Source organism: Lineus longissimus, chromosome 12 (genome assembly GCF_910592395.1).
Source record: "Lineus longissimus chromosome 12, tnLinLong1.2, whole genome shotgun sequence".
Taxonomy (NCBI): Eukaryota; Metazoa; Nemertea; class Pilidiophora; order Heteronemertea; family Lineidae; genus Lineus; species Lineus longissimus.
The window spans coordinates 12,313,454-12,324,639 of NC_088319.1; the positions used below are offsets into that span (position 1 = coordinate 12,313,454).

The following is an 11,186-nucleotide window of genomic DNA, read 5'->3' on the forward strand; positions in this document are numbered from 1 at the left end:
ATACATTTGGAGTTGGGTTTTACGAGTTGAAGGGAGAAATGGCGCAATTTGTCATCTAATTCAATGACCCAAATCTAAGGATCGACGCGAAATCACAAGCTATCAGAAACACATCCAGGGACCGTACTCTCTTTTACGACAGAAGCGAGGCTGGGAAGAGAATACTGAGTGAACTAAATGGGTCTTTTGTGAATGTCGGCAAATATCTTAGATATGTTCCAAAAACTGGTTTAACCTATACTCAAGGGGGAAAAGGGCATTGGTCAATAGAATACACTGATAGCTTTGGAACACCAACCGTAGTTCGGGTCTGTCGCGAGTTTTCGCTTGCGTATTAGACGTACCCGGGTGGCGCGTAGACCACCCTGCGACAAGTAAAATTGGCGTGACCAGCGGATCGTGCGATAACTAAATACAAAGCAAGACGGCTTTATACGCCAGAATTTCAGTGGCGAAATGCAAGACAAGACGTCTTTATCCGTCCACCCGACTTTGAATTTTCTTTTCAACCGTTGAAAAATTAAAGCTTGGTTTTTATGTTTTTGTTTTGTCCTAGGGCCGACTTCGTTTGTATGACAACATTGCCTGTCATGGGACAACTTCTCCATCAAACCTAACAATGACATTACGCCAAGATCCACACAACAGCAATCATGAGTCAACTTGGGTGACAACCCATCTCCATACCGAACCAACCAAACCACCTTCATGGCACGACCGTATCAATAAAACGACCACGACGGTCATGCATCAAAATCGCAATATCATCCAATAAACGTGGAACGTAAACAAAACCTGACAAGAGCGTGTCTTCTCGGCTCCCGAACACGGAAATCTACTCAGTCTGCTGTCAATTGGAGACGCTCTCACGCAATTTAGACGCATCGCGCTCTTCATCTTTTGGTCACGTGACCAGGGTACATGTCGTCTGCTGTCGGAACTGACGGAAGTTCGTGGTGACTTATAATATTGTGATAAATTCATTGTCCGCCGCATCGAGCCCACTCATTTGGAGCGTGGTGGTTGTCTTTTGATATAATACAAGTTCGCATGCGATTTATATCGACTAAGGATGCTTGTTGTCACACAGACTCCCGGGGCAGTCCAATTCGCCATCCTACTCATACTGTCGCATAGGGGAGGGAGGAGGCCGGTCTACTGCGTCCAGAGTGTAGTTGTCACAATGTGCAGCCTTTGTGACTTAATTTCAAATTCTGATTATTGTATACGTTTAGACTGAGGTGGCTGTTAATCGTTTCTCTTAATGTTCCCTAACAGCTTCAGCTTGCTCGTATCTAAGCCTCTCTAATGACCGTGAGGACGTTTCGTTCATTGTCTTGACCTCTCCACGGCGTTCAAACGCAAGTCTTTGCCATTGTAACCGCTGCGAATGAGTGTACTCAGATAAGACTCGGGGACGCTTCGTTCGGAGTTCCTAAACCTCTCTAGTGAAACCTTTTTACTTGTTGCGTTTTCAGCCTGGACCTGCTTATTCAAGTTCAACATTTCTTCTGATGAATATGACCTCCTGAACCAGGGTAAAACGCGTTGTCTTAGTGTCTCTAAACCTCTCCAGAATGCATCCAGCTGAATGGATCAAGGCAGCACCTGACGGCCCAAAGCATGTCTGCCTCGCTTCTTGGTCCGAACACAAGCCGGCAGCACATGCCGGTCCCTCACGAATGGCGCATATATAACCAGCTGGATGAGGTGAGGCGTTTTTCTCTGCCGGCTGGATGTTCCATACCACTGTCCTTTGGTTGTGACTATTGCGGAATGGTTGTGAGATACTTCCGATTTGTATTGACAGATCCAGGCTTCTAAGAACAACAGGGGAACCTTGGTGGTTGTTATGAATTACTTCTTCTTGAACATTCACTCTTCACTGGGTGTTATTCTCCAGGGAGTATGCCTCCTCAAAGGGGACGAGCATTTTTACAGCTGGGGACCAGTTGGGTTTATTGGCCTGGTGATTTAGTCATCGGCTAGAGGAAGAGTCATCACAAGCTACTCATGTTTCTCACTTGGTGAGGTGAGGCTGATCTTTCGAATTCAACAGGGGTCACAATTGGCTCTTCACTGCCACATTGAAGGAAAGGAACAAGCAGAAGGAACCATTTCACCGGCCAAAAATTTGCTTTTGGGGTACAGAACTTCTCTATTAAGAATGCTCTTGGGACCGACAAGAGCTGTCCTTAATAAAGAGTTGTCTTGATTAGAGAGGTCAAGTTGAATGGAAACAACCAATTTGGGTCCAAAACTAGTGTCCTAAATAGAGGGGGAGTCAATATATATAGTAGGTGTCTGTATATTTAGACAGAGGGATTACATTTTTTGAAAATTATTAGGAAGCAACAAAAAATGTTTTATCCACACATTTATTATAAATAATCCACCCAAAATATGTTCAAAATTACTCCTCATAGTGAAACTAACAAAACCTGTGTTTTTTAAGAAAATATCAAATAATATTTGACCATGCATTTGCATGAGTGAGAGTTTCATGGTCCTTATCTAATACCAGTAATGATCATGATTGTGATGATTGTATGCAAATTGATAAATTAAAGCACCAATAAATAGCTACCCTACATGTAGCAAAGGTGTAAGATTCTGAAATTTCCAATACAACCATAAGTCGTACTTCCACCTATCAAACCCCCCCCCCGTGTCTTTTGTGCTTACACCTATGAATTGCCGTGTCTAAATAGACCCGTGTGTCAAATCCCCATGTCTATTAGCCCTATCGAGCTCGATGGGGCTAATCGGGGCTAATTTAGACCCGTGTTCAACACAGGTTTTTTGATAGATGGAATCTGAATAGACACGGCAATTGCAAGTTCTAAGATCCGGCGACAGATGGCGCGGTGTAGTTGCCTCGGTATTGCGCATGCGAAATTTCCCTCCAACGGGAAAGAAACACAGGAGAGCTCCCTTCCTACAGCGCACATGTCGCTGGGGCTATTAACCATTTTCTAACACCACTGATAGGTGTCAGTGCGCCCCGGGATTTTTGACACACGGCGAAGACACGGGTTTTGAAAAAACACGGGGTTTTATGATAGGTGGAACTATGACTATAGTTTCTAAAGCTGACATTTCCCAGGCCCCAAGACACTAAAACATAGAATGTGATTCCATCATATTCTGCTCATTCTGTCAATTCAATGAGGCCCTCTGTAAGATCTAAAGCTGTACTCGAAGGAAAACTGGAATATCTGTGGCAGTGTGTTACTTGGTATAGTACATCTAAAATTCGACTAGTTGCTAGCTAATAATTAAACTAAGTCCATCAGCTGTCAATCATCCAATGGCTGCAAATCTAGCAGCTGCAGCCTCAGCGCAGCTATTTCGCTATCTTTTTCCTCTAGAAGTTGACTCTGGTCTTGTAGAAGAGCATCCTTGTCACTTATCAGCTGTTTTTGTTGACGAATGATGCGATCTTTTTCCTTTACTTCACTACGCAACCATTCAGTCTCCTCCATTGCCATCGGTTCCTGGCTGGCACAAGCTTGAGGGCTGGGCTGTGAATAAAATATGGTATGTGAATTATTAAGGATTATCTTCTTCTCTGAATCCGAGAGAAAAAATCTTTACAGGTACATTTCACTCAGAACATGGAACGCATCAGTGTCCCAACATCGAAGGGCTTCCCCAAATCTGTCTTCAGATCCCCTATGCATTTAGCAAGGAGTCACAAGGGGTCAAGTTTATGAGAACGATCGCAGTGAGGTTGGGCTGGAGTCTTAATGAAAGAGGGACTATGAAGTTGGCATGGAAGTAAAATCAACCAAGTCGGCGCTGGACACTATAAAGCGTCAAGGCTTGACCAGAGAACATCGAGAATGACAATGGCCTTTTAGAAAAAATAAGGGCAAGCTCAAAGATGGGTAAGCTTCTTTACTCTGTATTTTACACCAGATATCAAAATCTAAATACAGCTTCATGTAAATAAAGTCCTAATTCTTCAAATGATCAAAGCAGACATACATTTTCATCCTTCTTCTCCATTTGCCCCGGACTCTCTGTCTTGGACATGTTGCCTTCAAGCAGCTCTTCTGCCGTTGGACGACTGTCATGGTCAACAGCCATCATATCCGTCACACACTGCGTCTGAGTCGGCCATTTTCTTTGGAAGATCGCGCAGAATTCCCCCCTGCGACAATCTTTCAGAGATTCCACACGCTCCATTCCAGTGTTGTATGGCTGGAAGAGCTCATATAGCACCACACCAAGGCTGTAGAGATCACTCTGAAAGATTCAAAGGTTAAATTTCAAGCATCATGCGTCGAATTTCAGCTGAAAGACCTGTTTGAATTTTGTCATTTGAGGATAGCAACCAAATGATTCAGAAATCTTGTCCCTCAAGGTTTTAAACATCTTCAGACACGCATGAGAGCCTGCTGGCCTAATGGTGAAGGCATCAACCTTGTGAATATAAGGTCGAAGATTCTAGCCCCGCTGGTAGCTCTTCTGATGGAACAGTTGATTAGCCAAAAGCTACCGGGTAGTTTACTACCTTATAGAGACAATTTCTTACTTTTGAGCCATAATTTGAACCTTTCAGCTGCTCTGGTGCTGCGTACATGCTTGTCCCGACTTTCTGTGTGTGGCCTCCATGGCCTGCATCGGCATATGTGTCATCTCGGCTAGCGGTCCAAAGGTCACATGCCAAGCCAAAGTCGCCAATCTTGACTTGAAGGTTGGAGCTGTTCACGAAGATGTTTCTTGGCTGAAAAAAGATATCACTTACTACACCATACAGAAATGAAATATAAAAGCAGATGGTTGGAAAGAGACAGTGATGTGATAGAGTCTAAAGCTAAAAAGCCTGCAAAACCCATCACTCAAAGGGGTTTTCAGACAAATAGGTGAAAAAGGAGGTGTGTTTCCATCACCTCTCAGGAAATTTCCCAGGCTAGGAAGCACCATTGACCAGTGGAGATAATGCACAGTAAGAAATAATAACTTTAAGTGCCTTCGCCGGAAAGTGCTCTACAAAACAATATACTTTATAATAACAACTATAACAAGGGTCAACCTATAAGAGATATCTAGGCCAAGTAGTTTGTGATGCATTTAATCATTACTGCGCATGAAAATCTCAAGTGGCTATCACCAGGTGTTTGGAATCTTGAGAAGGTTGGTCTTGCGGGATGGGTTCATGAGATTTACAGATGGCCATCAACAGCATATTCTGACGTAGCTTCCCGCATAATCAACATCACTAAACAAACCTTGATATCTCTGTGAATGACATCTTGTCGATGTATGTAGGCAAGGCCTTCCAATACCTGACGGATAATCTTCATGTTGTCTGGTTCACTCACAACATTGTAGCGATCTAAAAGATTAAAATCAGAGTGATTGTTGCCACTGGCAGTGCTATTAAAGTCCTGAAGATGTGAGAGACCAACAGGGGGTTGAAAACTATAACCAGCAATTTATAAAACTGCCCAAAGATGACACTGAGGAAGCCCATTTTGTAGTACAACTCTCCTTCCACAATGCATCATACCAACCTACTGAGGAGCCACATAGCCTATTGGTTGACACTGCTGGCTACCATGCAATAGGACCCAGTTTCAATCCTGGGTTTTATTTCTGGATGAACCGGCGTGGCTTTCAAGGAACTAGAATTCCCGGCTCTTAACAGTCATTTGAATGAGACATAAAACTCATACAAATGCTTTTTTCAAGATTCCTAACCCAAACCCTTTTACCTAATCAAATAAAGAGCAAGGTATTCAGACATGTACCTTCACCAGTCAGGTTCACTGCCTGTAGATTCCTTGCGTCCATCCAATCCTTCAACGTCAGCTCACAAAGCTCCATCTGAATAAACAGATGAATCTTACCCGCCTGAAGAAGACATAGAAAAATCCTTTCAACAACAAAATCCAAAGGTGCCAATCACAAAATAGAAGGTAACATCATATGTAGATAACACGGTCAGCTCACATTTTGTAGTACATTCTGACGGTGCAGTAAAAAGCAGAAAGCACTAGATGTCTTGTATATCAAGTCCCTCATAGAGCCAAAATTACTGTTTTTCAATCACGCTTCCACAAAGGACTTCTTTCACTTGTTATTTCAAACCCAGTTTAGCGAACGGAATGAAAAAATCTGGGGCTGTGCACTCGATACTTACGAAAGGATACTTTTGATTAAAGTCTCTTTCAACCTCCATGTAGTGATCGTCACACATGTCGCACACCACCGGATCATAACTGATACTCCGGCGCACCCAAAATTTCCTCGAACATTTCCTACACTCCCCATCTTGCTGAGTAGACGAGACTTGCCGTGGCGACGTGGAATCTGATCTTCCATGTGTTCCTCCGTAGCCGTTAACAGATAGGGAGCGTTGCACTAGGTCGTGTTTGGACGTGAACGGTGGATCTCCAAGTCCCGTGGGTTTTTCCCCACTGCGGTGCCTCGAACGCCTAGCCTTCACGATAGTCTCACTGTATTGTTTTTTACTATCCTCCTTAGATTTATCACTCCCCTTACGCTTCAGCGGAATATGTGGCTTTGGTTGGATATCTGGGTCACTGATGTCATCTATTGGCAGCTTTTTGAAAGAACCGCTCAAGTTGGAGGTGCCACCTATAGAGGAAGCCTCGCCTGTATTGCTGCCGCCTGCTGCAGCACCGCCCTTGACTGATGCGAGGTCTGACAAAGATTCATCGCTATCCCATCCAACTTCCATACTGGTTCGTGATTTGAGTTCAAATATTTTTGGTGTATCGACGTACTGGCGCAATCCGGATGCTGCAGTATCGAAAAGGATGCTGTCTTCCCCTTGTTCATCTTCGGTGGCTTCCTTCCCTACGCTGGAAAAGGAAACATACACATTTTCATATTTCATATACATGTAATCGGGCTGCCTTTGAACTTCACAAAACTATAGCAAAATCGGAAGGTAACAATCATGGTCAACTCTCATACAAAGCTGCCCCTTGTACAGAGTGGATGACCCGAGAGTCTGTCAAAAAAAATGGTTAAGAAAAAAGAAAGGATTTAAGGATACCAGATCAGGGCTTGAACAATGATCAAAGGGATACCAGGGAGACTCAGACCAGGGTTATGTCATCCAAAAGACAATTACAGGGACATCAGCATCCTGTTAGGCAGCGTTGGCTGACATAATGGGTATGATGGATTTTTCCAGTCGTAGATGACTATCTATAGTGTATAAAATTCGTGAAATCGATCTGGATAAGCCAATCCAATGATACTCAATTGGATATGGGCATCCCGCAAGGTGGTGCTGGCTAAGCAACCGGTCTCCATTGTCTGTTTTCCTCCTCGATCTATTTCCAAGCTGCCTCAAAGCAGCCTACTACATTTTAACTTCAGATTTCTTCTATTTCTACCCTGGTTTGGCTCACCTTTGATTGTATTCGAGTGCCGGATATTCATGATTTGTTGCCAAGGATGGTGCTGTCCTAGGATTGTCCTCAACCCAGGCGTTATTGTAGCGGACGATGTTATCATGGCTAAGCCTAGCCAATACTTTTACCTCTCTCACAATCTGAAGAGGAGAGAATAAGAGGTAATAAATCACACCAGAACGAATAATCATCCTTACAGGGATGTGGCAGTGCCAGGAGCGAAAAAAACAGATAACTTTTCATGCGGAAATTACATGCAAAGTATGCCTCTGAAAGCTCTATAAACAGTATTGGGCGATTGTATCGCAAGTAGGAGGAAACTGGATACACTGGAATATTTGGTAACTCATGTAGCGCCCCTTGTATTCCTGTTTTCTGGATTCCCTACATACCTTCACACAGACATCAGGATTCGAATTTCTGAATCTGATTATCTTCACAGCGTATTCACACCCGTCTAATTTGTGCCGGACCTGGAAAAAAAGAAATATGATATTAAACTTTACTCACAATTCAGAGAAGACTATCACAAGACCTAAATAAGAGCTACCACCAATTAGGTTATAGTAACCCTTTCTGGTAAAAAAATCACTTTCAGAATTTCAAACCGTGCAGGAGAAATCACCAGACACATACCCGGAAAACATTCCCAAATCCTCCCTTTCCTAGAGTGCAGATTTCAGTGAACTCTGTCTCGTAGCGTGTACTCTTCATGGTGAGCATATCATGCGGAATTACAATTGGTGGTCTCTGAATGTCCCTGCAATACAAGAAAGATGATACAATTAATTCAAAATACTGGGTTTTCCATATCCTTTCCAGAAAATGTTGACTGTGATTGAACATTAAAATTGGTTTATTGTGTGATATCCACTGTCATGGCAGCAGGCAATTTCATTCGCCCTTCCACTGCAGTGGCGGATTTAGGGGCGACACAAGAGGTGCCTATTCCTCGAAGAGCAACGATATTATAAAGTGCCTCTCCCCAAGAAGCAAAGAAGGAATTTAGCCCTCCAAAAGCTTTTCAGTAAAACTCAGTCAGTACTACTACTAGAGCACTTCTGACCAGAACCCCCTTCATACAGCTAGGATATTGGCATGCCAGACAAAGAGACCTGTCCAAAGTCTCACGCAGGGTTTGAACCAGGGACCTCTCCACTCCTAGCCTAGAGACAAAAGCCACTAGACCACAGGGGCTCCAGTACATGACGTATCAAATCAAATCAAATATCAAGACAAATCAAAACAAAACATTTTATGGCAACTCACCTTTGATTAAAGAAGTTCCCAACATTTTTCGCCTCAAAGAATGAAATCCCAAATGTTGTACTCGTCTCGATAACCTTCATCGCTGCATTCATCATGCCCGCAAATGAGTTCCTGTACTGCTCTCTGATGTTACTGAACTCATCCATGTAGGTCAGCGGCGACATGGCATTGAGATCGGACAACTTGCCACATATCACTGAAAGAAAAAGGATGCATATCTTCGTATACAAAATGATGTCATTCTGATGTCATGATCACGCGTAGAAAACGCACGTCAGGATTTGCTGCGATCGTGTGCACCTAACGCCACTCAACAGACTGTGGAGTGACGCAACAATTTCAACGTCGCTCGATTGAGGCCAGATTCACTTGGATACAAGGAGTTTTTTCTCGCCTAACCCAATTACTTGTGGGATATTTTAAAATAAACCTGAATACAATTTAGGTAGAAGAGCAACTTTCATCGTACATGTATGTCAAGTGTCATTATTTTATCGAGATAAATATCAACAGGGGACTAGTTTGTTGCACCTTTTCTCAATGGACGCTAGAAAGGAATTTTGTCACCTGAATAACTTACAGTTAAAAAGTTCCTTCCGAAGTTTCTTGTCCTTCACATAGAGAGAGCAAATGTGCTCCAGTAGCGCCACCATGAGGAGATGATTGGGAACCTGTGGACGCTCCATCATCCTGGTGGCAACAACTCGTCCAACCTCATCCTCGCTGTCAATGGAGGTGTAATCACCATTTATCTCCGAATTCCAGTCTGTCTCTGCAAAGTCAAATGGAGGACATTTTTATTGAGATGACTACGGAGATCATGCAAGGGAGATCAAAAGTCAAAACGGGATTTTTCACAACCAGCCTTTGAGACGAGAAAATGTACCTTTTCATTTCCTGTCTAAAGGGGTTCTAGGACAATTCCACCCCTCCCCCCCCCAGTCAAATTGCCCCCTTGGAGCCTAATTTTTTCTTTACAAAAGTGTTTTCTCCTCAGTTTACACTCCTAAGACTCCCTACCTCCAGCCAAGCCATATGCAGACCCATCTAAGAGAAGCTTTCGACCAGTCATACTCGAAGTGAACTCCATGTTTCAAAATTGTCTATGGCGTGGCTATGACTACAAGGGATCTTGAAACAATGTAGCCTATGATGGATTCAGTGAAACTCAACTTGAATCATTGTGGAGAAACTGATCTTTCACCACGACCATGTAGCCTATGATGGATTCGGTGAAACTCAAAGATTCCTTGAATCATTGTGGAGAAACTGATCTTTCACCACGACCATGTAGCCTATGATGGATTCGGTGAAACTCAAAGATTCCTTGAATCATTGTGGAGAAACTGATCTTTCACCACGACCATGTAGCCTATGATGGATTCGGTGAAACTCAAAGATTCTTTGAATCATTGTGGAGAAACTGATCTTTCACCATGACCATGAAATGTATATCACGACAGATACCTCAGAGAGCAGGCCTGGGGTAGGCCTACTTACCATCGAATTCTTTGAATGACTCCATTACATGCCGTTTCTCTGGTTGTGGAGAATTGACCATTTATAGGGTGACCGTGCGACTGCAGACTAGGCCAGTATTGAGACTCACTCAAGTGGTCCTATATGGCTCCATCATCAATTTTTCATTTCGTCATCAGCTGTCAATGAAATTGTGAAACGTGAACAAAGATGATACTTTAATTTGTATCTTTATTAATAAAAGATCAGCGAATCTAGTGGACAAACTTCTTTGTTGGGCATTGTATTGTTTAAAACAACACTACAGTTTTCATAGAGCTTGAATTTCAGGCTCTTGTCTGTCCCGACGACCTATTTATATCAGATAATAAAAAAGCCATAGTAGACGGTGAAAGTGTACTGCATGCATGCACTGATGTGACATGAGTCATGATGCAGTGTTGTGTTGCTCTGCTTCACACACTACACAACATCATTCATACCAATACCATAAGTACACAATACACAAGTCACAACATAGACTCAGTTTTTTTATAAATCATGAAATAGAGTAGCCTAAGTTCGAGCAACACTCAACAAACTATTGCATGAAAGCAAATATTCTCCAGTTCACTTCATGTACAGAAGACAGCCAAAAATTGGATGAATCAAACAATGAAGTAGGCTCCCTACACGTTGCATCACATTTTCATCTTTTAGACACTAAAAAAATAATCGGGATTCCCACTTTTGTCGGTTTCACCACAAGCCGGCAGATGGCAGCACTAAAAACGGTATCCAGTCGTTTCCTAGGTTGAATTCGAACCAAGAACGGTGTTCTCGAAGGAGTCGAACGCGTTCGCGAACCGTTCCTACCAAGAACAAAGATGGCGGACAAGGACAATTCGTCTGCTTTTTACGTTATTTTTTGTGCGATTTCAACAATAAAACAATGTCTTGAACAGCTTTAACCCGCTCTACAACTTGTACGAATTAAATATTTAACATAGTCGACGAGACGTAAGACGAAAAATCGGTTTTATCGCGCCTTGTTCATTGTCG

The 11,186-nt window shown here is 42.9% G+C and overlaps 1 protein-coding gene across 2 annotated transcripts; it reads right to left on the minus strand.

Annotated features, from left to right (window-relative positions):
- Positions 1–2,362: 2,362 nt before the first annotated feature.
- On the minus strand, positions 2,363–10,885 carry LOC135497301 (eukaryotic translation initiation factor 2-alpha kinase 1-like). Of its 2 annotated transcripts, XM_064787080.1 has the most exons (13): positions 10,818–10,885; positions 10,167–10,324; positions 9,247–9,438; positions 8,667–8,862; positions 8,034–8,157; positions 7,790–7,870; positions 7,395–7,537; positions 6,152–6,836; positions 5,760–5,862; positions 5,238–5,344; positions 4,541–4,732; positions 3,991–4,251; positions 2,363–3,524 (listed from the first exon to the last, which is right to left on the minus strand). In XM_064787080.1, the coding sequence occupies exons 2-13, from the start codon at positions 10,225–10,227 to the stop codon at positions 3,300–3,302; spliced, it is 2,370 nt and encodes a 789-aa protein (XP_064643150.1). In that variant the 5' UTR covers positions 10,228–10,324; positions 10,818–10,885; the 3' UTR covers positions 2,363–3,299. The 2 variants fall into 2 exon arrangements, with proteins under 2 accessions (XP_064643150.1, XP_064643151.1); XM_064787081.1 differs by lacking the exon at positions 10,818–10,885 and having other exon boundaries at positions 10,167–10,618.
- Positions 10,886–11,186: the final 301 nt, after the last annotated feature.

Coding starts and splice junctions, on each gene's coding strand:
- LOC135497301 (XM_064787080.1), bottom strand. CDS start 10,227: ATGGTCAATTCTCCACAACCAGAGAAACGGCATGTAATGGAGTCATTC. Junction 4,733..5,237: donor TCATTCACAGAGATATCAAG/GTTTGTTTAGTG, acceptor ATCTTTTTTCAG/CCAAGAAACATCTTCGTGAA. Junction 3,525..3,990: donor TGGAGAAGAAGGATGAAAAT/GTATGTCTGCTT, acceptor TTTTATTCACAG/CCCAGCCCTCAAGCTTGTGC.